Here is a 27,671-nt window from a genome sequence, read left to right as displayed (position 1 = left end):
GATATATAATATTGTTTATTCATCTAATAATATTATTATTATTATATATTGTTTATCCATCAATTTAAATAAACTTGAGTATTATAGATTTAAGTTAAACTTAAACTGATCTTTACATTCGATTTAAATCTACTCTTAGTTTAACAATGTAGTCATATATTAAGATCGAGATTTATTCAAACCCGCTTAGATCAATCCATCCTGATAATATTATCATAAATTGAGATCAAACCTAAGAAAGATTTCCTCAAACAAATCCTTTTATAATATACATTGAAAGAGCTACATGAATTCATACTAACAAGGAAAAAGCAAGAATGAAGGTTCTACTTGTATCTTTCTACTAACAAAATTAATCTTGCTCAATTTATTTCGACACCATAGCAATTGATCGGTCGTGATCTTCGACATGTTCAAAACTCTTGCCACAAGCTTCATGTCGACTTGTGAAAAGAAGTAAAGAACTTGATCTGAACTATCTTCTTGCTTCTGAAATTTTCTCAATATGCAGTTCCCACTTCTCAGTATGTCTTTGAGCTTCTTTTCCTTCTGCATTTCAAGTGAAAAAAAAATGAACTCGAACAAAATCATATAACATTTTATTACAAACATATGTAGTTCAGTTAAAAAAAATATATGTATATATATTACCTTCTGAAGACTAGTTCTAACCTCTGACAAAAGCTCCAAGTCTAAGGTTTCTTGTGGCTCAACCTGAGTTCTCCTTCTAATCTTTGGTCTTACAACATTTGCGTCTTTATCGGCTCGAACGAATCGCCAAAATATTCTAATCGATTCTTCCATGGTCTCAACTAGCATGTCACTGGTGATTACATACTCGTCTCTCCGTTTCATTTTTGCTTTCTTATCCTTTTTGCTGTCCTCTGCAATATGAATGAATAAGTTTCTTATTAGTCAATGTTTTTGGCTGATAAATTAAGAAATGTACGCCTACTTTGTTATTTTGTTTATTTTACCTCTTATTACTGGAACCTGGAGAAGATTACGGAGAATGCATCGATTTTTGATATAATTCTGCACTCTTGGACCTTCAAAGGGTTCGTTTTCTATGAATCTTTGTATTAGTACTTGAAACTGTTGAAATTCACCAGCAACTTCGTTGTACTTACGTGTGCTGTAAGGGTCAGATTCCCATAACTCCAAGGACTTTTCATATTGCCAATGAAGGAATTCCCAAGAGAGGCACAGTTGTCCAACATATACCACTTCTAGATCACTATGCAACTCTCTAATAAACTTCTTCATTGGGTCAGATTCAGACTTTCTCCGCTTTCCCAAGAGGAAATTCTGCGACAAAAGAGATGACACTCCTGGAGCTGACAGTTTGAGGCTCGAAATCGATTTAAGTGGGTCCTTAGATTGGAGAAAGCCTAAAGATTTACACAAAACATGTGACAAATCGGTACTTTCCATCAAATATAAGCATATGCAACACATCAAATTGCTCGCCATATGCATCAGTCATACATAAAAGCAAGTGCAGGATTTAGGTAAAGCATTTCCAGAATAAGGTAGTGTATTAAATAATATCGTGGAGGGCCAACATGAAAATTAAAGTTGTTGGGATGGCACTTGGAGAATGGATGTGAACCTTCAACTACCTCAGTATTCGACGCTGGTCCTTACGGCAAAATGGGTCAGAACGTAGATCTAATTAGCATAAACTAAAATATACCAGACTGCTTTATAACAAAAAGCATACTCATGATTAGAATTCAAATGCTTGTATGAACATGGTTTATGCATATTAAAATTCATTATTACTCAAAATCTTGTACTTCTGCTGACCCAACTAACATGAAAAGAGAATACAAGTTAGGTAGTTTTATTCATAATAACAACTGATTTGCATGCATTAGCTTGGTGAGAAGGTTTCTTGACGATTTCAGATAAAATTTACCGACACAACAGATCTTTATACAGTTAATGAACAACTTCTGATGCAGAAATAAAGTTTTTGAACAGTAGTTAAGGATTGTGCAAGAAGTAACTGACCTATTGCATACATCTTCTGGTAATTCAAAATGTCAAATTTTCGCATCCGTTCCCTGTAGCTCCGATAGAATTTGTGAAGCTCGCCCATTCGATCTTCATGCTGGAACTTCTCATCGATCTTCCAAGGCTTTAAATCTTCCATTATTTTGGGAGATTCAGACTCTTCTAGGATGGTGGGTAGCCCTATAGCCCTCACCTTTTTAAGCTCCATTTTCAGCTGCTCTATCAAATCTTGGTGCTCCCACAAGGTTTCAAGTCCATTTGAATCCTCAGAATCCACAGAAGCAGATGAATTCTGCAAATTGGAGTTATTCGCCTCATTCAAACTACTTGTTGCTTGATTCTTTTTGCCACTGAATTCATGATTCTTTGAATCGTTTTCGTCGTGAAAATCTTTCCCAGACAGCATTTCTGAGCCTTGAGTGCTTGAATTCTCTACATCATCAGACTCTTCTAAATGTTTAAGCTCCTCCATTATATCACTATCTTCATCATCAGCATCCTCAGCAGCGTCATCGCTGAATTTCTGCAAATGCAAGTCTTCCAAATCCCTCTCGATGCTCCTCATGATACTAAACTCAAACTCCTCTTCAAAATCTTTATCAGACAAAAATCCATCACTAGTTGAGCCAATATATGGACTCAAAACAGATAATTCATTGCTCGAAGTTATCGAATCCGCATCAGAGTCCGACGCTACCAAGTCATTTTCTGAAAGAAACACAACATCTCCTAAACCTTCTTCATCCTTTGGCTTCTGCTTCTCATCTTCAATCAATGTTGCCAATTCTAGCTTCTCTGCAACCTCTCCTTCTTCATCAACAGTTCCTTCTCCCAAATTTTGATCCATAAAATCACTCTCTAACAAAAATTCATCAGCCATAACCTCCTGATTTCCAGAAGAAACATTCATTGAATCAGCATACAGCTCTTTTACACTAAAGCTCACATCTCTTGGCTCCTCAATGAACCCACTTAAATAATTCTCAGACTTGAACTCATACTTATTAGTGCTTGTGGATGGAACTAAGTCCCAATTTTCATGATTACTTTTACAAAATTCTTCCAAAGATTGAAACTTGAAATTGAGAAAGTACTTTGGAGTCTCTTCTTCATCATTCTCTGTATCCTCAAACTCAATAGAATCAGATTTTCTTTCTTCAATTTCAGCTTCTGAATTTAGAAGACAAGAATCAACTTGATTGCTTTCATGAAGGGAAACCGCCAAGCAATTTAAGTTGTTTTCGTCAGAACTTGCTTCTCTCCCAACTCTGAAGAAAATTGAAACCAAACTGATAAAAAAAATATAAAAAAATTTATAAATATAACTAAAAAAGAATACAACTTTAATTTATAAATACCTGCAATAGAACTTGTAGAGGAGAGCAAACAGAGTGAGAAACAGAGAGGAGACAGAGACCCAGAAAAAGCCATTACAGAGAAACAATTTCTGAAAGAGAAATCCATCAACAGAAGCCATATTAACCAAACCCAGACGCTTATTTCTCAACAAAATCCCTCAGGGAAGCCACCAATTTAACCCAAGAAAGAGTTTATTCATTCTGAAGCAAAAACAGAGCAGGAAACACAAGCGTTGATGAAAACTCTAATTTTAACGTTGAAAATTGCATGCAAGAATAGACTTTTCACCCGTTTAAAACTCAGAAAAGATGCCGAAAATTCTCATATTAACATCAGAAGTTGAAGTTTAACCTAATTAAGGAGACAGATAAGGAATTTTTTAGCCAAAAAATAAGAGGAGAAAAGCACATATGAGCTACTGAGTTTCAAGCTAATTTTTTGGTTGCTTAAATCCCTGGAAATTCTGAGGGCCGTTAAGAGAGATACACATTGAAGATTTTCTTCAGTTGAAGGGTCTCTTCTGTCTACCGTATTGGGTTTTTGGAATAGGAATTCAAAGTTGAGAAGAAGAAGAATAAAATAAAATAAAATAATTTCTTGGGTTATATTGAAAGTTTCATTTTTGACATTAATCCTTAAAGTTTTTCTCTGTGTGCGGGAGTGGATTGATATTACCCATCATATCTAGGAAATATAATTATTAATTCTAAATATAGTTTCCCAATATATTAACATATTATTGTATAATTTTATCACTAATTTTTATTCCGTTATATAAAGATGTATATTTATATTTGATTAAAAATTAAAAACTGTTAGACGTTTTCAACTTATCTTGGTATCAATCTCATTTCTGATTTATTTTTAACGTTGATCTTATTATTATTTTTTTTTATAACTCATTCCTTTCCTAAACCGGCGTTTCACTTGTAGCCTAAAGCAAACTTTCTAGCCATTGGATTATCATTTTGAGCCATCACTACCAATAGTTCTTGGTTAGACCAATTAAACTAATTGATTTAGTCCGTATTTCAAAACAATTGATAAAATTTATTTAATGTCTTAGGTATTATTCAAATTGCTTTAAATGATAAATCAACCCCCAACCCCCTTCCCCCCCTCCTTTTTGAAAAATCTCTAAGACTAGTGAAATATTTGTCAACTTATGATTAATTATGGTATGAAAAATCTATTTTACCCCTATTACATTCCTTGGAATTATTTCTCCAAAAGAATAAGCAATGTCATGTGCTTCTTTTTTCTATAAAGAAATGAAGTTGTTCAGTGAGAGGTAACTACATTTTTAAGAATATGGAAAAGAACCCCAAAAGCATATTCAATCTATGAAATAATGGTGACCTTTTTCTCTATAATTAAAAGGTGTTTTATGGGCAATTAATGTAGAATTAAGATTATCTTAGTCATAATTAGTAGATGCCTTTGTAAAAAGGTCACTCTCTCTAATTTAGTGGAGAAAAATTGGGGTGCCTAATAAAATATTAATTGTATATGTTATAGAAGCCATTAAAGGAAAATGGTGAAACTTTGCTTTATTAATTACAATAATATTTTTGGCTCCCTCCCCATTTTCATTTCAATAATACTAAATGAACAAGTATTGGGAATCAACAAGTGCATTAAAGTTGAATTCGAATCGAGCTAGTTTGAGTTTGAATTCATGTTCAGTTCAAATAAATTGAATTCGAATTAGAATTTCAACTTAACAACTCAACTCATTTATCCCTCAAAAACATTTTTCATCCTCCGATTATATTATTCGTCTATTTGTTTAGTCGACAATCCTATTTATCCTATTGACAATATTTTAATGATATTATGCATAAGTTCAAATGAGGTAGAGCTAATCATTAAAGATTTCAGTCAGATTTGAGTCAAATTTGAGTCTATCTTTATTTAAATTCAATACATTTGCAATCTATTTTTATATTTTATCATAATTATACATTAAAAATAATATAATATTAATATTTACTATTTAAATATATAATATTCTTTTTTTATTTTGTCTCTATGCTACACCGACAAAAACAAAAAAGGATCAAAAGAAGTGGCCAAGTTTTCAACCCCCCTTATCCAGAGCCATATATTCATATATTGTGCATGATTCTCATCACACAAAATGAATTGGAGATCATCCTATTCGACCAATCTTTTTTATTTTTTGACAAAATTTGATTTTAAAACACACATAGAATTTGTATTCAAAAGCACAAAAAATTAGGTAAAAAATTAGCCATTCTTGTCTCAAATTCGAATTGAAAGCTTATCAACTCAACAATCGCAAGCTTAATGCCATCAACCCAAGCTAAATAATGCAAAAAAAAAAAAAAAAAAAATTCATTAATTGAGGTGAGAAATGGCTAAGAGATGGGATAAAGGTCATGAATGGCTAGCCTGCATTTTCTTGAGCAAGTAAAAGGGGTGCAAAGACAATATGCCATTTTCAAATCCAACTCTTTTTCCCAAAACCAAAATTGTAAATTTCAGTGCAGAAAAGGAGTCATTTTCAGGTGGATTGACTTGGAGGGCCACCAAGATTAAATAATAACATTGGGTCATTGAGATTAAACTTAAAAAATTAGAAAAAAAAAAATAGTTTGCATTTGTAAAATATGAATCAGAAGAATGTTCATCAATTATAAAGTTTTATATGAACCAAAAGTAAAAAATATTTTCAAACACAAATGTTGTGGGAACCATGTTTTTCAACCCCATCTATGACAAGCTTAAAAAAAAAAAAAATTAATCTTCTTCGGTTAAACAACCTCCTTTGAACATGACGGTATTGTCAATTGAGTTCTGAAAAAAAAAATCTAAAAATTGTTCAGCCAATCGGGATTATGGTTAAAACTCGTTTTAGTCATTGAACAAAATTGACATGGGATTTAATAACCCAATTAGATCAATTTGAGTGTAATACCCAAGTTGTATTACATAACCCCGTTTAAAAATTTTAATTACATAGGATGATATCATTAGTTAGGTTGGTCAATTGGATCAGATTGTGTCCACGTATGATCTGAGTTTAAAAAAAAATTAAAACCGTGTTGGGCATGGGGGTGTTGGCTCCACACGTTATGCAATGTATGAAAACAATTATTAGAGAGGTCAAATTAGAAGGTTTCTTAAGGGATTTATGTTCTCACCTCACAAGAAGATAAAAAAATTCTCGGAAATGTTGGTGGAGTTGACATAAGAAAGAAGATAGAGACAGAACAAATCCTTCAAAACCTAATTTTATTAGTGGAAGGAAGAATTGAATCTGCCTCACCTGAATGACCCACCACCTTTGTCAAATTCCTGCCAAGAATCAAAACAAGCACCCTCTGGTCAAATCATGTTTCCTTTCTAGAACTATATGAACAGGATTTAGAAATAACTTTGAATTTTTCAGGATTTCCCACTCTATTCCCTTTGAATTGTGAGCTATAGTATAAACAACTCAAGGAAAATACAAAAATTCCCATCTTAGTTCATACCTTAAAGAACCTCGTAAGTTTATATTATATTTATAGGTGATTTTGGGTAGAAGCTGTGAGATTTTATAATTCTTAAAAAGGGATAATTTTCAAAGTTTCCTAAGGTTTACTCTATACTCAATAAAACTCCTCTGAATTGAATATATAAATCTCAACCTTTTTAATAGCGTAGCTCGAGCTCGAATCAATTCATATATAATTGGCTCAAGTTTGACCTTAGCTAAAATCGATTCGAATTCAGTTTGACTCATTTTTTGTTATCAAAATGATGTCGTTTTAATACATATTGATCAAAATAACGTCATTGTGTATCAAAAATTTTAATTAGAAAATTTGACGAATAGTTTGAACTCGACTAAGACTGACTCGTTTCGTGCTAGACCAAACAGAGCTCAAGCTAGAGCTCAAACTGATTCGATTCGAATCTAACCCTAGATATGACAATATTAATATGTGACAGATGAAAAGATATTATCACATCACTCTGTATAATTTTTTTTCATATAAATTATATATATAAAATATTATTATTTTCGAAATTAGGTAATTATAATTATAATTTAATGTAAAATTATGATTATTTGAAACAATAGGTGAAGTTGAATTAAGAGCAATTAATGAGGACTAGGAAGAATACAAAGAGCAGTTATCGAAGAATCATCTTCTTTTAGTAGCAATTATAGTTGGGGTTGATTTTTATGACAAAAGAACATAGGGAAAACCCCCAAGTCAAGAAGTATTAAATTTTTGGTTGTTTTTGTCAATTTTCTTCATAATTATACCAGGGAGATACCACCTATAAATTTGCTGCAGTAAATTATTTTCTATAAAAAATTAGGGTTGCGATTTTGGTTGGTTGGGACTTGGAGTACTTTGTACAAAGTGCATTTATTAGATGGCCAAATGACTTATTCCCACCAAAATATGCTATAATCTTAAAGTTTTCCACTATTAACTTTAAAAATCTCATTTATTCACCCATAAACGGTTAAAATTAACGAAATTTTAACCTCTTAAAATTTTATCTTTTTTTCTCCTTTAACCCCTAAAAAATAATCATTTTTCCCCTATGTCAAGTTTTAAAAAATAATATTATCCTACTAGAATTTAGTTTTCAATCTCTAACGTCAAATGCGATGCCATCGTCAACAATAAAGCTTTTTCGACACATTTTGACGGTCTCTCTTTCCTCTTCTAGAACATCGATCGACCCAAATCTGGCCTGAAAAGTCGAATAGCTTTGTCCTTCAACTTTCTAAGTTAGATTTGAGTTGATCGACGTTCCAAATGAGAGAAGAAAGACTGTCAAAACATGGTGATACGTCGAAAAAGCTTCGTCGTCGACGATGGTGTCGGATTTGGTACCTGGGATTGAAAACTAAACCCTAGGGGAGGGATGCTTTTTTTTTAAACTTTGCTTATGGAGAAATGGTTAGTTTTTAGATGTTAGGGGAAAAAACTAGATTAAATTTTAATTTATTTTTAATATTATAGATAAAATAACGATTTTACCTTTTAAACCGTTAATTTTAACCGTCCATGAGTAAGTAAATAAGATTTTTAAAATTAACAAGTGGAAGCTTGAATAACAATATACTTTGGGTGGGAAATAGTTCTTTGGCCTTGTTAGATTAAATTAGTGTTGTAATCTAATCAAGCTGAATATTATTGGATTTAAGTTTAGTTTGATTGGGTTTATATAAGGCTTAAGTCTGAGCTCAACTAAAAAAAACTATTAACTCAAGCTCAGTTCGAGGAATTATATTAAATTTTATAATTTATAAATTAATAAATTCACCCCTATTTTCATAGTTCAATGTTGGATTGTATATATGAATTCTATAAGATGAGTGTGCCAAATAAATTTCTTACACTAAGACATAAAAATCTAGCACGAAAAATGTAAACTTTAGAGAGTAAATGTAAAATTTTGATATATAAATATAATATTTTAAGTTTTTAAGAATTTATTAATATTATAGTCGAATAGAGAAGTGAGCTCACCTAACCAAGAGACATAGAGCTCATTTTTAGTTCAATAATAACTTGCTTGAGTTGAGAGTAGCTTACAAATGGCTTAACTTGTTTACAACTGTAATTAAATTATCAATTTATAATAGAGATATATATGCAATTTTGTCTTAAAAAATAATGAATAACGTCCCAAGTAATGTTTTTTATTCACCTCCTCTAACATATACAGTGAGAATTATCTTGTATTCGACATTTTTTACTACAAGTCAGAGCACATGCCCTTAACTTGAATTTTGATTTCATTCTTTCAATAGAATACTAATGTACCTCTTGATAAATTTTATATTTGTAAATAATTGTGATTTCTTAAACTATCAAAACGTATTTAAATTTACAAAATTATAATAAACAGAACGTTTAAAATAAACAATATCTTTATTGTAAGTTAGATTGTTTAGTCTAAAATGTTACCACTACTAATCCCCTACATCTCAAGTTTGTCAATATTAACGATATTATCCATGGAGTTTGAAAAGTTTGTACACAAAGGCTTGAAACCAAAAATATGTCGCTTGAAAGTGGCAAGTGAGCACAAAAAAAGAGCCCAGTATTTTTAACTAGCCCCAAATGAACTCTTTTGAGGGCTTCAATTGGGTAATTAAGAACAATTCAGCCCAATATTTTGATTGGTCTAAAAGAACCCATTTATGAGAGCCTTATGCATGACTTCAATTATCACACTAAACAAAAATTTAATAATTTTTCATTTCCCATTTCCTCCAAATTCTCTCTATCTCTTAAGCGCATGAGATGAAGTTCTTTGGTGGGGATGAACATGATAAGGCCTCTGGCCCATGACCAATTTGAAAGGCAAGGATATAAAGAGTTGGATTAGCAATGTCACTCCTTAGCCACAAAATTTGACCCAAATTCAATCTCATTTTTAGACTATGAACTCTTATCTAAAACCTAATTCAGTTAACAAAAAACTAGTCACGGATGAACACAAAAGTCATTTCACCTTCTCAAATGTTTGAAAAAAAAATTAAGTGGAAAAGACTGGTTAAAATTGGTTATTAAAATTACAAGTAAAAATGCGTGATTTGACAAAATCACATTTTAATATGTAATTCTAGTAATATCATATTCAAAAAATATGATTTTATATGTATTACGCTTGACAAAAATGCAATATTAGTGTTGAAATCACACCAAGCTTACAATTCCAACCATTAGATTGCGTCTGCATTAGATCAAACCACATTTGAAAATATGCAATTTGGCCATAATCATACCATGCGAAATGGGATTTGACAAGATCACACATTGACTATGATTCTAATTGTTAAATTGTACATTTCTAGGTGTGATTTAGTTTGAATTGTATTCGAAAAAAAATACAATATTGTTAATTCACACTAGCTAATATTGTGACTTGACTAGTGTGATTTGGTAAATATCACACCTTGATTGATGCTATTTAGGTCAAATTTGACAATAGCACCAATGACCTCTTTCTAAGAGTAATGTGGTAATTTACCTACCTAACATTATGTCAAGATCAAAGTTAGGTTTAGTACATGATGAATACATAGGTAATCAAATTATTCGTTTTATTTACGATATGATTTTGAATCTTGATGGACCACAACAAGAGCCCTCATTGCTTATATTGGAGGGTCCTTACGTTTCTACCATTTTAAATAGTATATCCAATTTTCGTACATTACAATCTAGTATAATGGGTGAACAATATATCTTGTAAGAATCGGAACAAACAGATATTCAATTTTTGGTTTCAATTCCTACACAGAATTGAGTTACCTTGATTAGGTTATGATTCTAATTTTCATGAAATTAGTTGGTTCCGATTTTGATTTAGATCCTACCAAAAACCCTAAAACAAAAACACTCTTGCTCAAGACGCAAACAAGTTATTCATTTGACTAATTTTTTGTTTGGTAGGTGTTAACAGGGACATGATGGAGTACATGTAAAACTACAGAGAGGACAGCAGAGAGCACAGAAATCTGATTCTGTGATCTATTGGGAGGCAGAGTCCTGAAGAAGGCATGGTGTTTTATTTGAAATAATGGAGTCAGAAAATTGTGGCAATATTTAAGGCTGAATAATGGTAGGTGAACTTATTTACTTGCCACACATGGAGGAGATACAGTTGCACATGGATGCCCCTCTAAAACCGGGCTTAATCTGGCACCCACAAACCCATATGTGGCAACAGCTCTCTCCACCAAACTTCTGCTTTTGCCTTTGTGTTTTTTTTTTCCCCAACTGAGTTGTTCCTCTTGGATAAACAGGAGATTAGGTTTTTGGTTTAACTTCAAAAGGAGGTGGGACTTTAAAGTGGTTTGATCTATTACTCCGAACCCACATCTATTATTATATTATTAAACGTTCTAACAAAAATTTAAGAGAGTATATGTGAATGTACCATATATTAAAATAAATGATATAGTTGATCGTTTCTTCGGTATAATTAATGTGAGTTTAACTAAGGTGATGTTCGACAACGCAACAAGAATAAATAAAAAAAACAAATTAAATAGAAAATATTGTATTAAAAGCCACATGAAAATGTTAGGAGTGACATGATGGGAGAGGTTGGATTGATGATAAGTTTTAGATAATATAAAATAAAAATTAATTACAAATTAAAACAAGGCTTAAAATTATTATGAGTTTGACTGAGTTCTTTTTCGGGTCTAAATTAAATTTCTTGCAAATTATGAATTGACAATAATTAATAAAAAAATTAATTAAATACCCAGAAGAATTTTCGAATATAAAATGTTAGCTAGAACTCTTTCAAACTCATACAAATTCAAAAGGATGAAATGGTAGTTTCCCAATTTAACCAAAAGAAAAAAAACTCACAAACAATTCACACTTCACATCTTTAATAAAGATTTTTATCTAAAGTTCTCGGATCTAGATTGGGTATTGTTTTGATTAAAGGGTCAATTTGATTTTGACTAATTCAATTTATAATTAAATTAATAACAAATTAAATAAACAATATGATAATGTAAACATGACAATTTGATTGGATTGACTCGATGGTGTCATATATCACGATATATCCCAATTGAAACGGGTTTAGAATATTCATCCTATCACATTAATAAGGCGATTGCATACTTGATTTATATCTTACAAATGATATAAAAGATTTCTTTATTGGTATAGCTTCCTAATATGGTTTACATCTCGTTTTCATATCACTTGGAACCTAATAATAATTAAAAAAAAAAAGAAAATGAAATTACTCTTGTTTCATCCAAAACCATCTCAAGTTTCTTTTATCCCTTTGGTTTTTATCAACAACTTTTAAATATGTACACACTAGGTTAAATCGTGACTCATATCAAACAATTCAAGTTCAAATAGAGATAGTCCTAGTTCGAGATCGAATCAAGCCAGTCCGAATCAATCTAAGTCATCAAAAAATTGTCAATAAATTCATCTTTTCTAATGTCTTTTCTTTTTCTTTAATAACTTCTCTGATGATTTTTGTTCATCATCATCTTCGACAACCATACATTCTTTTTTTTTTTTTTGACAACTTCTTCAACAAATTCATTATCAATCAAATGAGTTGATTTAACTCAACCGAAATCACTCCGATCTCAAGCGAACTCTTGATTTGATTTAAATAAGATCAAAGCTTGCCCTATATACACATAGAATACTCTACTTTGTATCGAGAGGTAACAAAATCTCATCAAAATTCTTGAATCATAATTACTCTTAAACTCAATCAAATCACGATCCAATGGTTATAATTGAGTTAACATTATATAAATCTATTCTATATCAACCTAAACAAGAAAGTTATATTTTTCTTCCAATTTAAAAGCCAAATCTTAATCAAGTAATTAGGGAAGTAAATAGAAAGAACTCGAAGCTAAATTCCAACAGACAGTGACCCCAAGTTCATTAATTAGCCGGTTCTATAGTTAGTAGCAAAGCGAAGCTTTCTAATGACTCATTAATCTATCTTTTTCATTAGGATGGTTAATTAAGTATTGATGAGTCCAAACCAATTTATTAAGATGGCCTAGTTTTGGCTACACCAAGTCTCTCTAGTCTCTTCTTCTGGTCCTCCCTCAAATATTAATAAATTTTTAATAGCAATTATGAGTTCTAATTATGTTTCTTCTTTGCATTATAGAAAATTACATGTGTTTATCTATTTTCTATACTCCTCTTGTCTTTAACAATTATAAGAAACATGAAGTGAATACGTTTTCAGTTTCATATTTCATTTCGGGGAATTTAATCGACGTCAAGATAATTAAGTTGCCTATTATATTATACCGAAATTTGAGCAATATGCTTGCATGCTTTAGTTTATTTGTACAAGTTATCATGTGACTCTATCTATAAATAGAGATGGATACAAACTGAATTGAATCTGAAAATCTTCTGGTTCGACTTAAAATGCTGCGGCTTAAGTCTCTTGTGCCAAAATTAAGAGTATTTTAAGTTTGATTTAAATGAAAAAATAGTTTGACTCAAATTCACAATTCAATAACAAAACTATGTCGTTTTACTTAATATTTTGATAAAACAATGTTTTGACAATGTCTTGACATAATTTGAATCAAATTGTAAGTCAAATCCAAATTGAATCAAACTATCTCTCAACTTGCTAGTTAGATCAAACTGAATTTAAGCTGAGTTATATTAAGTCGAATCAATTTTTAAGACCAAGTCAACTCAATTCAAGTTCAATCCTAATTGTAAACCTTGGGGAGACTACTTCAATAGTAACCTATTGTCAGAGCCTTCCAACTCTCACTTTAATATAAGTATACTGAAAGATGTAAGTATCTACACTCAAGTCTATTTGTGACAATGTAGAGTCGAACATGATTTTTTAACTCCATATTTGATATTACACATCTTAACCAAATTTGTAACTATGAATTGTCTATAAAGATAAATCATGTCATTGTTATTTCCATTGATTTCAGTTAGATAACAAATAGCGAGAAAAAAAACCCACGTTTCATAATTTCAATGTAATCACAAGAGTTTTACATCATGTTTTAATAAGTTGAGAAATCGATCATATGGATTATAAATACCAATAAATTAAAAATAAATCTACATTGTTACAATCTCAAGTGCAAAGAATAGTGCTTGAATCTTAATAATTAGTTTTTGGGTTGTAATTCTCCTGCATAAATTAATATATTAGTTAAATATACATGTGGCGTGACATGACTAAGTGATACTCTAAACTTGATGTCTAAAATGATATCCTAAAATGGCAATAATATAATGTCGAAATCGGCCGTGTTCTTGGCTAAGTATCATAATCCTTGGGAAACATCCTTCAGAAGTTGAAATTCTTGGGTCCCTATTTGTAAACTAGCTAGCATACATGCATAATGTGATAGAGTTTGAAAATTATTCTCCTGATAATTCATCAATATAAATTGAACACTACAATGTGCACCCAGTTTTAAATATCTAATTGTTACACCTGATAATTCATCAATATTTTTAATTCGAAATCATCTAATCATATAACATTCTACTATCTGAGTATACAATTGAATATTCAAAACTAGGATATAAATTTGAAGTGATTTTTTTTTATTCAAATGTACTATGTATGATGCATAGTAAACATGAATACACAAAACATAAACATATACTTAAGTTTGCTTTCACATTATGAAACAATACAAATACTTATACTAATTAGTAATTAATCATGGTAATATAAACATAATTTTATTGTTAAGTTTTTATGTGGAACCTTATATAAATATATATATATATATGTATACAACAATCACAAAGTTTAAAGTAAAAGCAAAGAGAAAGTATAAATATGTTGTACTTCAAAAGAGGAGAAAATCAATTAATAACTCTAATAGCAGTAGGAAGTGTAGAAGTGTATAATTGAGTGTATTCATTAACCAACAATAATACAATGAATACTGTCACCCTAATTGCGGCTTACACAAATAAATTAATAATTCAACGTAAATAAGAAATACATGATTATCCTTAGTTATAATTGTCAGTTTTTAAAATTAAGAGACATAATAGGAGTTTCCAGCTCCGATACCAAAATTGCATAATTGTGTGAATTCATTAATCAACAATAATACAATACACAGTGCCACTCTAATTAGGGTTTACATAAACGGAATAAGAATTTTACATTAGTAAGGAACACATAGATATCTTAGATATAATTGTTAGTTTTTGCAGGATATAAGGGGGAGTCTGCCACTTTGATACTATATAGAATTATATAATGGTTAGTACTCATTAATCAACAATTATACAATATATACCATTACCATAATTAGAGTTTACACAAAAAAAAAAAAAAGATATATACACGAATAAGGAATAAATTGATATAGGGTGGACTTGAATTGAGCTAATTCGGCTTGAATTGGTATTCAGCTCATTGGAGGCGAATTTGAGCTGAAATACGTTTCAATTTAATAGTTTGACTCAATGATACTTTTTATCCCCCTAATGATATTATTTATCCTATTGGTAATATTATTCATTCTATTGACGACCTTCTGATGATATCTTAGAATAGTTTGAATTCGATTTGAGTTCGGGTGGAACTCACTCTAAAAAATTCGAACTAAACTCAAATCAATCCATATTTGGGTTCGGTTTGACTCACATCTAGCCTTACTTGAATATCTTAGGTATAATTATCATATTTTAGAGTAAAGAGATATAGTATGAATTTGTTGCTCTAATACCATATAAAATTATATAATTGTGTGTTCACTAATCAACAATAATACAATATATAATATCACCATAATTAGGATTTGCACTAATAAGATAGAAATCCTTCACAATTAGGGAATAAATGGATATAATAGATACTAAAAAAAAAAAAAAAAACTGGTCATTACAAGTACTATTTTTATGATTTTAACGATCAATTATTTATACTCTCGTTAAAATTAAATAAATATACTTTTAACAAAAGAAAAATAGATTTTTAACAGTCATTTTCTTTTTATTAAAGTCATAAATTTACTTATTTTTAATAAAAATATAAGTAATTAGTTACTAAAATCATAAAAATAGTATTTATAACAATCAAATATTTATTTTTCTCTAGTTATTGTCAGTTTTTTTTTTTGTAATGATACATCTTAGAACAATGTAATATATTTATTCTGAAAACCCAATTAGATACTTAAATGATTTAAATCATACAACTGAATATTACTTTATTCTTAATTCATAATTATTAAATATTATAATGATATATCATTTAAGTATATAATTAAATATTCAAAACTGATTGCATATGATAGTACTGGAATCTTTATTTTTACTGGATGTAAGGAGGGAAGTAGAGTTAGCTATGGAGAGTGGATTTTGCTGACATATCGGTTTTGGAGAAGTAAAGGTAGAGATTAGGGCTTCCCAGAGAGCAAACCCTCATTCAATGCCACGCGGTTTTGTAATTGTGAGTGAGATAATGTACAGCACTTGCCACAGCCAGCTGAGCCTGATCAGCGGCTGACTTTGGACTTGGAGAGCCCTATCACTAAATGCTCTTTCTGTCATCCTTTGACTCTATGAAATTTTGAATTATTTTGTGTTATGTATGTATGCAGCCCTCCCTTTTACTTTAATTAATTTTACTCCTTTTAGGTCAGCATCCTTTGGTATCTTTTCTATATATGCCCTCCAACCCACCATCTTCAATGCCTCAGACCCTTCACTTCTCTCTTCTCTTCTCTCCCCAAACATCATTTTCCACTTTCAAGAGAAAAAAATAAGAAGAAAGAATCAAGTTTTGATTATGGGGAGGCCACCATGCTGTGACAAAGTTGGAGTTAAGAAAGGGCCTTGGACTCCAGAAGAAGATATCATTTTAGTCTCTTATATTCAAGAACATGGCCCTGGAAACTGGAGGGCTGTTCCCACTAATACAGGTAGCCATTTATATCATTGAACGGTTTCCATTTTTTTTATAAAGCATCTTTTTATTTCTTGTGTTTAATTTGTTCAAATTTTTTCAGGATTGCTTAGATGCAGCAAAAGTTGCAGGCTTAGATGGACAAATTACCTGAGGCCAGGGATAAAGCGTGGCAATTTTACAGACCATGAAGAGAAGATAATCGTCCACCTTCAAGCTCTTTTAGGCAACAGGTATGTAAATTTATTGATTAATTTGTAATATTATACTATTGATTATGGAGGCAGCCAAGCAGGCATTGATGGATTTTATTCTGTTGCAGATGGGCAGCCATAGCTTCTTATCTTCCTCAGAGAACTGACAATGACATCAAAAACTACTGGAACACCCATTTGAAGAAGAAGCTCAAGAACAAGAATCTCCAGGCTGAAGCTCAGTCTAAAGATGGCTTCTCTTCACCTTCTTCATCACATTCACACTCCATTTCTAGAGGCCAGTGGGAGAGAAGGCTTCAAACTGATATCCACACGGCGAGACAAGCTCTATGTGAGGCTTTATCGCCAGAAAAATCAAACTTGAGATCTGAACTAAAACCCTCTAATGGTTTCCTTTCTTATACAAATAACAACAGCGACCATCCAACAACTTATGCTTCAAGTGCCGAGAACATAGCCAAATTGCTCAAAGGGTGGGTTAAAAGCTCTCCCAAATCGGCTTCTACAGCAATGAACTCGGCTGCAACAACTCAACAGTCATTTAACAACACAGAATCAACTTCAAGTGAGGAGACTCCAAGAAAACTAGAGGCTTTTGAATCAATGTTCGGTGCTGGAAGTGGGTTTGAGTCTTTTGATTCTTCAGCCAATTCTGATTTATCTCAATCTATGTCTCCGGAGTCTAGCTTTTTCCAGGGCGATAGCAAGCAAGATCTAAATGCTCATCAATTGCCGCAATTGTCGCTGCTCGAGAAGTGGCTTTTTGATGATCAAAGTACCTCGAATCTTCACGGGAAAGACTATTTAAGTGACCTTAAATTAGATGAGAGTGCTGATATTTTCTGAAGAAGATAATCTTAGAGACTCTTTTTGTGCTAGATGTTGATGAACTGATAGAATTAAATATTCAGAAGCGACTGCGACCCCTTCAACACTAGGACACAGAGTGTAAATTTCACAATATTATGCGACCAAATCGAGGGTTTTTGATGAATAAATTCTATATCCATTTACTTAGAAAAATATTAATGCCAATTATATTCTCCATGCAAATTTCTCAGCTTTCTTGTTTGTTATATTGAAAGTTATAGCCGAAATTGTATGATGAAATAAATGAATTATTTATTAGGTTTTATGAGGATTTAATGTTTGACTTGTTAATTGTTATGAGCTTTGTGCATGTCTTAAAGGTCAGAAGTTCAGTAATAGCTTGGATCAAAGTGAATTCGATCTTATTTAAATTGATATATAGTACAGAGGATCGTAAGTAGAAATATATTATTTTATATTAACGAGATGAATAAAATCATTTAATAAAAAAATGAATTGATTTTAAGTAAAACTATCAAACTGAAACTCCAAATCGAAACCGAAACTGACCACCTCTAAGGTGAGCCACCATTCTGCTTTAATTGAATAATTGATCATGTAGAGAGGTAGAGCATTAGTTACTCACATGCACTAGCACTAGCACTAGCCCACGTATTAATATAAAGTTAATGCGAAATAAATTCTCAGCTAAATTTGGGGAAGTTTTGGTTGCCTTTCGTCAAACCAGGGAAAAAAATTGAAACTCTTTGGAATAAGAAATAATTCTTGGAAAAAACGTACATGCCAAGTTATTCTAAAAGACGGAGAAAATCTCATTCTAATCAAGACAATTATTAAATATTCCAACCCAAAGAAAGGTCGAATATCTAATTGTGTAATTAGATAGCACGATATGTTTGTTCCATTTAAAATATCAATATAATTAACTATACTTATTTTTAACGGGAGAAATTATAACAACAATGAATAACAAAAGTAAAATTTTTCTGTTGTTAAACGTTTTAATGACATAAAATAGATTTTTAATAATTATTTTTATTTATTAAAGTCATCAATTTATTTTACTTTAATGAAAATATAAATGATTCACCGTTAAAATTATGAAAATAATACTTATAATAATTAAATATTTATTCACTTATTTTTATGAATTTTTTTAATATTATTTGAATATCTAATTGAATGTAAATATATGTAATATTACTTTTAAATATTTTCCAGGTATTATAAGGAAGGATGGATGAGTGAACGATTTTAGTTATAAGATCACAAGAACCCTGTCTTTCTCTCATATATTCACTGGCTGTGAGAAATGTGTGAGAAGAAAATGGCTGGCTTTGGAAATATGCAGAGAAATTGGTGATAATAAATGCGTACATGGGAAGAGTTTGGATGGTTTTACTGGTTCATCTTCATCAGTCATCGTCCTGGACCATTTGGAAGTATGCAAAACACATGATTTATCTTGGTTTACCTAAAACCGAATCATGTCCAACAGAGTCAATGTTACTCAATATTTTATATCATTTCCCGATCTTTATTCTTTCAGAAAATCTAAAACTGTTTTTCATGAAATAAACTCTAACAACGAGATCTTGTTTATGTCAACGTAACATCTTATACACAAAGTGGTTGTAAATTCCAACACTTTTCATGTTTGAAAAGAGAAAGTGTCATTTAATACATATGCGTGCTGTTGTTGTTGCTGCAAGAAAACATTTTAAACCTAACACACGAAAGAGATCCTACACTTTGGAATCGGATTTTACTTTTTTTTTCCTCTCTCAGACTGAGACATCAATTAGTGCAATTACATGGTGAATGGATGGATCTGCATGTGAAGCAGGTGGCATTGCAGAAATGGCATGAAACCCACATGCTTGATCATTTTGTTCATATATATCATCACAACCTCGAACAAAAGAGAACAGAAACAATAATCGGCTTTCAGTAATTTTCTTTACTCTTTAATTTATCTCAACAGTTCAATGACGTGATGAATATGGATGTATTTATGCAAAGTACGTACACATATAGGATAACTATATCCATCATTAATTCTATGATGCTTTGGTTTAAGGATATCTAAAATATGGGTAGATTTGATCTAAGTTGAGTTTTAAGTTAATTTGAATTTTGATTAAATTCATAATACTCAGTTTGAGTTATTACATAATGTCATTAAAGGGATACAACAAAGTTAACAATATCGTCAGAAGAGATGAACAATATTATTAATAGATTGAATAGTGTCATTGAATGGACAAATTTGTCAATCTCAATTTAAGCTATTGAGAAAGAGTTTCAACTTAAGATCAAGTTGTTCAAACCAAATGATTGATTCGAATTGAGCTAGCTCAGATGAGATCCACCCCTAATTGAGATGTATGCGGAGTACATAATATGGCATAACCACCCATCATATGGATATTGAGTCATATAGCTAGATTATAGGGCGTTTGATGGTAGAAATAAAAAATCAAATACATGCTTACGGAGGTTTTCAAATGTAAAAGATTTGTAACGCGAAGAATACAATAAATTCATATTATAATTACAGATTTAATCTCTTGCAGTTTTTTTTATTTTCCTTTAGGTGTCGTGCGGTCATTATTGTCCTTGGAGGAAATACATTGAATCTGTATTTATAGTTATTAGTATATTACGATACATTATATATATTTTATAAGGCAAAAGGACAATTTCCCACCCAAGGTTTAATGAAAGGACAAATTCCTATCCGTTAACTTTCAAAAACCCAAATATCCACCCATTTACTGTTATAAATAGGGGTAAAATTGTCATGTAACTGAAAATATTAAAAAATAAAATAGTCCGGCCAACTTTTTGTCTATCGACGCTCCCTCTAGCCTCCATGAGGAAGACGCGATTATGAAAAGGCCACGAAGATGACAATTGAAAACGACGTCGTCAAAGATCCTCGTGTAATGGATCGTCTGAAAGCAACGTTTGATGCCAACGATCTCCGACCTTCATGGGAGAAAATCATATTTATAAACTTAGGGGGAAATAAATTATTTTTTATTTTTTATGAAATAACAATTTTACTCTTATTCATAACAATAAATGAGTGACTATTTGGGTTTTTGAAAGTTAATGGATGAGAATTTATCCTTTCATTAAACCTTGGGTGGGAAATTGTCCTTTGGCCATTCTATAATATGATATGGTATATGTGAAATATAATACGTATTCTAAGACCAATGTATTAAAAATTAGAATGATACAGTAGACATATAATATGATATAATACATACTATAGTATGATACAGTTTTTTAATAATTAGTATGATATAATACATATCATACGATATAATATATACAATATGTCATTCAACTACTATGGTTACATTAAAATAGTATGGGAAGACTATGACTTGACAAACTCTATCATTCCTACAATCTCTCCAATATGTCAAAATCAGTTTTCTATATTCATGCGGAGTACATTCCTATTTCATGTCATATCTTAATGGGATAGCTAGGGCTGGATTCGAGTCAAGCCGAGCTCGAGCTTGGCTCAGTTCAAATATAGTTGGCTTGAGTTCGAGCTCGAGCTCGGCTAAGACCGGCTGAAATTCAGCTTGACTCATTTTTTGTTATCAAAACGATGTTGTTTTAATACATATTTGTCAAAACGATGTCGTTTTATATCAAAAATTTTAATTAGAAAATCTGACGAGTAACTCAAGCTCGGCTAAGACCTGCTTGTTTCGGGCTTGACCAAGTTAAGCTGGAGCTGGCTCGACTCGAATCCAGCCCTAGGGATAGCAATCACTTTCTACTAAATTATTATGAAAATGCAATTTGATTAATTGTATAGATTCATTATCATAATAGGGAATTTAATACATTCAATTATATAATTACATAAATGAATGGCAATAGAGAGGGGCAAGGTCAAAGACTTTATTCTCCGTCCCAGTCTTCGCAAAGAATATCAACCATAGTCTTTGGCCCATCCCTATTATGAGGTTGATAAGGATTCTTAGTCTCTTACTCATGAAAAAAAATCTTCTTCTCATCCTTATACCTGGGAGAAAAAATCTCCTCCCTTTAATTTTTTAACACAATATAAACATATTAAACAACAAAATTAATTAAAACTAAAACCAAACTACTACTTTGAATGTCATGAATAGCATATGCAAAGCACCTTAATAGACATAACAAAAAACATAAATCAATTTGAAATACATAAATATTTTAAAACTATAAAGATATGTTTGTATTTTAAGTAATTAATATTAAATGATAGAGACATGGATGAGACAGGGTGGGCTGGAATGGAGATATATGTATCTCTATCTCCATTATTTTTTTGTTTCTATCAGAGAATCTCCTCTTCGTTAGAGTAAGCGTATGTCAGAAACCTTATATTGAAATTGAAATTATCATCTTTAATTACATATAACCAAACTTCTTAGCGGATTATACAAATATAAAAGGAGATTTATTTGAGAAATAGTTCTTTTATAATTCATATCGTTAGTTCATCGGAATTTTCTGTTCATTGTAATTCAATCCATGAAATTGTATTTTAAGCACATATAAATGTAGCATGGGGATCATGCTATTGTAACAGCATGAGCAAGCATACAAAATACAATTAAATTATGAAAAAAATGAAATATTACTTTTTCGTATGAATCATAATCTTATAATTTAAAACGAGATTCAAGTTTATGTAATTTATCCATAAATGGATCAATTTATGTAGTGAGAAGATTTCTTAGATAATTAAAAACGTTTTTTTTTTTCTGTTTCTTTATAATATTTATCTAGTTACTCAAATATTTAAAACGTTTTTATTTTGAAAAATATGTTATCAATACTTTTGCCATAAAAAACATTATAAATCAGAAAATTGTAACTGCAAGATATTGGGCCATAAATAACGGGCCAGGCCCATTTTGTAATCATATGGGCCTAGTGAAAGGACTTACTTTATTAGTAGCTTGTAAGGGTGGATTTGATCCAAACCAGTTTCGAGTACGAGGCCAACTTCAGCTCAAACTAAAACTACAATGCCTAACTCGAGTTTATTTAAATTGGTACATAATAGGGCCACTGGTGAGATAAACAATATTGTTAATAAGATGAACAATATTATCAAATAGATAAATAAGTCAATTCTGAGTCGAGTTACTCAGCTAGAGCTTCAACTTAAAATCAACTTATTTGAGTCATGTTGTGAATTTATTCCAAATTTTTGAGCAAGTACAGATCAAATCCAACCCTGATTACTCATATGTAAAATTTATTCCAAATTGGGCTGGATCGAATGTAGCCCTTAGTTTAAGTATCAACTGTATGATCAATTGGGCCTTGATGGATTCAAGTGGGCCTTGACTATGAGGCTTCTAATAGAGAACAACACGCCCTGCCCAATTTGTAATTCTCGGGTTCACACCACTACTTTACCCACCCTCCTTCCAAAGGGCTAATTTTTATTAAAATATAAAAACCTATAGTTTGGAAATATTGCAATATCCCCATATCCTACCCAAAATTCATATGCTCAAGTCCTAAAATGAAATAATAAAAACAAATCAAACGAGAACAAGGCTTTTAGACTTGGACCGGGCCTTGATTAAGTGAAAGGTCAATCTACAAGCCAATCAATATGATTAATCTAACAAAACACATTGTGGTATTGATATTAATATGATATAATTAAAATTTTAAAATAAACGTATTATAATTTAGTTTATTCGACCTTTGGGTCATCCAATCTAATGGTTTTAATGGTTTTTAGTCATGAATTTTGATTATATTTATTACTAATTTTTAATTGAACTGATTAATCAAATATAAATTTCATAAAATTGAAGATTGATTGTACCTTTCTCCTAACCGAGAGAAAAACATGAACCGACTGTCACATAAGAAACAAATGAGTAGATTCTTTTTAATAAATAGATACTATCTCAACTTCGAATATAATATTTAAAGGGGTCAACTAATTGGGGAGTTAGTAATGTTTTTAAAATTATGGTGGGTGTATTGAACTTCTGAAAACCGTGGGGAGCGTTCGGAAAAAGGCACTCCCACGGTTCAGCCGTTCCCACGAGAAGTCGAGTAGCAGGAATCACACTCGCGGTCATTCCAGCCTTTCAGGTTCGAACCCTTTCACTTGTGAATTGAATTAATTTTTATCATTACTATTTTTTGAATAATTTAATTAAAATGATTGGTATTAATTAGGGTTTTTTATTTCTTGATTTTAGGGGTTGTAAATTGTTCAAAAGAGGAAAAAGAATGGCGTTAGGGCTTTTATTAGGGTTAGGAAGAGCGATGAGAAGAAAGCGAACTTCATCACTTGATATTTTGTCATCGAAACGCGCGCCACGCGATTATTATAAGGGAAAGAATTGCAAGCCCACTGGTTTTCATACTCGCAAAGGTCCAATTTTGCTCTCTAATTGAATTTTGATCAATGTTGTTATGTCAGTGCCGTCATAATCGGATTCTGGTTTATTTTATGTAGTTGTTTTTTAAAATTTACATTTGGTAGTTCTGATAGAGTGTATATTAGGGTTCTGGATCCAGGCAGATAATCTGCTCACCTCTAGGTATTATGATATAGATATTGTTGGTTTAATAGGCTATTTTGATTATAATTCAAGTTGTGGATTAGGTTCTCCATTTTAGTAAAAGGATGAATTGCACCTTGGACATGAAAGTGTAGAGATTGGCTGGGTGTATCACTTGCTTGTTTATCTGATCTGATTCGGGGGAAGGGCATTTTTGAGTTCTTAATAATGGTGATATTTTGTATTGTTCATGTATGTTAACCAAGAAAATGGATCTCTTTTTCCAGTGCTTCAGTAAGTTACATTTCATATTTTTATGATGATTTAATGTGTGTCGTGTGTTTTGGGAAATGTGTAGACCAGTGAAGATATTTGTGTAAAAAAAAACACTATTGTGTTTGTGTTTGTAAGATAAAAAGTGGTTCTTGTAAAAAAGCTTTGCTTAAGCATATGTTGATTCTACCTGAACGAGGTTAGTTTTTGTGAGTGCTTTCTTTTGTAAATAGGATTGATATTCATTTCTCATCAAGCTTTTGCTTAATCATATTTGTGTAATTTGCAATTCTTAATGTAATATTATTTGATCCTGAATTTTCCAGAAACCATGTTTCTAACTGTAGAGTAAAAACTCATGTGTTATTCAGCCTTTGCTGAGTAATATTACAACAATTTTGAGGATCAGTTTAGTGTTTGGGACTTTTTATGTCAGGTGATACAGTTGACATACTTTATATACTGCAGCCAAGTACTTGGAATTCCTGAACTATGTTTTGTGCACAAGGCCTTTTTTTTTTTCTAAGCTAAGCTGGAGAGTTTCCCTGTCCTTTTTCTTTTGGATTTTTAAAAGTATCGCATGATTATGTGTTTCATTTGACTTCTTCTAATTTAACCTTAATCAAGTAATAAGCTGAATTATTGCATAAAACCTTGTGATATTTCTTGCAGCATATATTGACTTTGTTGTTCATAATGTAACTAAACAATTATTTGCAGGTGGATATGTTGTGGTGCAAGAAAAACTGCCGAACTATGTTGTGCCTGATTTGACTGACTTCAAGGTTCTAATTTCCTATCTTTTCTTTCAAATTATTGTTTCCAGTTGCGTTTAGATTTGTGTTTGTCATACGAGTCAATGCCTGGTGGATATTGTTGGTATGTCATTAAAAAGTTCCCACAGGCAACATAGTTAGGGTGATTGAAATTTTTTTACAAGTGATGAACTTGTTAGGATTAAGTCTTAGTCCTCCAACACTTTATAAAGGTAAAAACTGAAGAAGTTTTCTCCCCTCTTCACCAAGTCTGCAAACTTTCAGAAACCTTACAGAGATTTTCACAATTGTATTAGACGGTGAGGTGTATACGTCTCTCCATTGCATTTTATTCCCTTTAATTTAGATTAGAGTGGGGAAGTACATCTGAAAAGATAGTTTCAACTCCCTCAGTTGTTCTGTATGTCTCAGTGCAAGGGTCTGATTAGTAGAAAGTTCGGAGGTGCAGCCTCAGACATCTGAATTTTTTGAGGTTTGTGCTTTTAAGTAAAAAAGGATGCGGTTTGCGAAGCCAAGAACTGCTGTGGAATCTGGCTAATTTGACCTTTCTTGGGATTACCTACCACAATTTTTCATTGGTTTTTCCTTTTTTCATCCCTAAACAATCAGTTATCACATATCCCAAGTATTAATACCACTTTTTGCTGTACTAATGAAAAAAGTTATGGATCATGATCCCTTCATCTTTGGATGGTCTCACGAAGGGATCATGACCCTGTTGTTTCCTAGGAAAAAATTTACATGAAAGTCAGCAATGGACTGATTACATCTACAGAAAGTGTTTGCGTCTAGTGCTGATTCAGATTGTATTTCTGGTTTTGCAGCTCAAACCATATGTATCTCAATGCCCAATTGAAGTCAAAACAGCCGAATCTACCGAACCAGCAAAGTAGCCCCATGTAGAGAAGTGCATTTGATCATTGTTTCTTGTGGAACTGATATGTGGTTTTTCATTTTTTTCTACTTGTTTCAGAAACGTGAACAGTTCTCACTATATTTAGCATTTCAATGGTTCAACTTCTAGAGTCTAGTACTATCTTACACCCTTTGCAAGGTAACTTGATGGGAAATTCATTGAGTGCCCTCTAATTTATATTAGAAGCTTTTTAATCCATTATCATCAATTTTCTTTAAACCCGGCAATGCCTGAACCTTGCTTCTATGCCTCATTTTCAAGTTTTCTCTTTTATTAATTAAAAAAGCAATCGGCCCACCTTGCCCTTGTTTCATTGATTGATAAAGGAAGATTTAGAAAGCAAATTTAATTTTAGTCAAATCCTCAGGATTGTGCTTGTCACTTCATTTCTCACTTTAGCTCTCAGATTTTTTCCATTCTGATTTGGATTTAAAGTTTTATGGTGACTACAACTATGAGTGGATTCAAATCGATCCAAGTCAAGTCTAGGGCGGCTTGAATTCATAATACTCAACTCGAATTGGAGAACTGGAGTGGTGTATAGTATTGATAGAAGATTATCGATGAGATGACCAATATTGTTGTTGTGTAAACAGTGTCATCACAAGGTGAAAACAATAGTTGGAAATAGGTTAGATTCGAACTGAGTCAGTTCGAGCTCGAGCTCGAGTTTAGCTCAGGTGAGCCTAAAACGAGCCGGTCCTAGTCTAGCTCGATCGAGTTGGAGCTGTTTGACAGATTTTTTAATTAAAAATTTTGATATAAAATGATATCGTTTTAATCAATATGTATTAAAATAATGTCGTTTTAATAACGAAAAACAAGTTAAATCGAATTTGAGTCTAATTCGAGCTTGGTTTTCACGAGCTCGAACTCGAGCTCAACTATATATGAATCGAACCAAGTCCGGCTCGAATCTAGCCCTAGTTGGAAAGATACGATAGAAATTAACTTAATTTGAATCCATCTTTAACTACAACCTTTTTAATTCAATGATCATACTCTAAAATTAATGTTATAGTTCAAAAATTTATCATTAGTATAAGGTATATATGGTCAAGCTCACCCTCTTAGAATTCTAAACATCTAAATTTAATTTTCCCAGCATAATAAAAATAATTTTAAGATGAGAACAAAAAGTTAGAATAAAAATGATTCCAAAGGGCTTAACAGTGGAGTAGAAGCCAAATATAAAAGTGCCAAAATTCAATTGATTTTGATGTAAAACTTTACACCAATGTGGTATAGAGTATCTTATGATATCTCTAAGCAAAATCTTCTCTTGATGTCAATTCATAAT

The 27,671-nt window shown here is 31.5% G+C and overlaps 3 protein-coding genes across 4 annotated transcripts; 2 read left to right on the top strand and 1 right to left on the bottom strand.

Annotated features, from left to right (window-relative positions):
• Positions 1 to 242: 242 nt before the first annotated feature.
• Positions 243 to 3,964, bottom strand: LOC123197804. 2 transcript variants are annotated; one of them, XM_044612211.1, is made up of 5 exons: positions 3,378 to 3,960; positions 2,017 to 3,287; positions 978 to 1,391; positions 652 to 884; positions 243 to 549 (listed from the first exon to the last, which is right to left on the bottom strand). In XM_044612211.1, exons 1-5 carry the CDS (start codon positions 3,494 to 3,496, stop codon positions 298 to 300), a joined length of 2,289 nt encoding a protein of 762 aa, XP_044468146.1. In that variant the 5' UTR covers positions 3,497 to 3,960; the 3' UTR covers positions 243 to 297. The 2 variants fall into 2 exon arrangements, with proteins under 2 accessions (XP_044468146.1, XP_044468145.1); XM_044612210.1 differs by having other exon boundaries at positions 243 to 884; positions 3,378 to 3,964.
• Positions 3,965 to 16,576: 12,612 nt separating this feature from the next.
• On the top strand, positions 16,577 to 18,164 carry LOC123197387 (myb-related protein 306). Its single transcript, XM_044611660.1, has 3 exons — positions 16,577 to 16,819; positions 16,907 to 17,036; positions 17,126 to 18,164. The coding sequence occupies exons 1-3, from the start codon at positions 16,687 to 16,689 to the stop codon at positions 17,862 to 17,864; spliced, it is 1,002 nt and encodes a 333-aa protein (XP_044467595.1). The 5' UTR covers positions 16,577 to 16,686; the 3' UTR covers positions 17,865 to 18,164.
• Positions 18,165 to 23,832: 5,668 nt separating this feature from the next.
• Positions 23,833 to 26,569, top strand: LOC123197425 (39S ribosomal protein L41-A, mitochondrial). The gene is made up of 4 exons (XM_044611732.1): positions 23,833 to 23,990; positions 24,101 to 24,276; positions 25,400 to 25,464; positions 26,280 to 26,569. Exons 2-4 carry the CDS (start codon positions 24,132 to 24,134, stop codon positions 26,346 to 26,348), a joined length of 279 nt encoding a protein of 92 aa, XP_044467667.1. The 5' UTR covers positions 23,833 to 23,990; positions 24,101 to 24,131; the 3' UTR covers positions 26,349 to 26,569.
• The last annotated feature ends 1,102 nt before the right edge of the window (positions 26,570 to 27,671 follow it).

Source organism: Mangifera indica, chromosome 15, assembly GCF_011075055.1.
Source record: "Mangifera indica cultivar Alphonso chromosome 15, CATAS_Mindica_2.1, whole genome shotgun sequence".
Taxonomy (NCBI): Eukaryota; Viridiplantae; Streptophyta; class Magnoliopsida; order Sapindales; family Anacardiaceae; genus Mangifera; species Mangifera indica.
This window is presented reverse-complemented; position numbering and strand designations above follow the sequence as displayed.

What these genes read in the sequence shown, in the direction of transcription:
- LOC123197804 (XM_044612210.1), bottom strand. Translation starts at nt 3,496, where the DNA reads ATGGCTTCTGTTGATGGATTTCTCTTTCAGAAATTGTTTCTCTGTAAT. An exon ending in CTCTACAAGTTCTATTGCAG is followed by an intron (nt 3,288 to 3,377) that starts GTATTTATAAAT and finishes AATTTTCTTCAG; the next exon opens with AGTTGGGAGAGAAGCAAGTT. An exon ending in CCAGGTTCCAGTAATAAGAG is followed by an intron (nt 885 to 977) that starts GTAAAATAAACA and finishes TTCATATTGCAG; the next exon opens with AGGACAGCAAAAAGGATAAG.
- LOC123197387 (XM_044611660.1), top strand. Translation starts at nt 16,687, where the DNA reads ATGGGGAGGCCACCATGCTGTGACAAAGTTGGAGTTAAGAAAGGGCCT. An exon ending in GGCTGTTCCCACTAATACAG is followed by an intron (nt 16,820 to 16,906) that starts GTAGCCATTTAT and finishes AAATTTTTTCAG; the next exon opens with GATTGCTTAGATGCAGCAAA. An exon ending in CAAGCTCTTTTAGGCAACAG is followed by an intron (nt 17,037 to 17,125) that starts GTATGTAAATTT and finishes ATTCTGTTGCAG; the next exon opens with ATGGGCAGCCATAGCTTCTT.
- LOC123197425 (XM_044611732.1), top strand. Translation starts at nt 24,132, where the DNA reads ATGGCGTTAGGGCTTTTATTAGGGTTAGGAAGAGCGATGAGAAGAAAG. An exon ending in TGGTTTTCATACTCGCAAAG is followed by an intron (nt 24,277 to 25,399) that starts GTCCAATTTTGC and finishes AATTATTTGCAG; the next exon opens with GTGGATATGTTGTGGTGCAA. An exon ending in CTGATTTGACTGACTTCAAG is followed by an intron (nt 25,465 to 26,279) that starts GTTCTAATTTCC and finishes CTGGTTTTGCAG; the next exon opens with CTCAAACCATATGTATCTCA.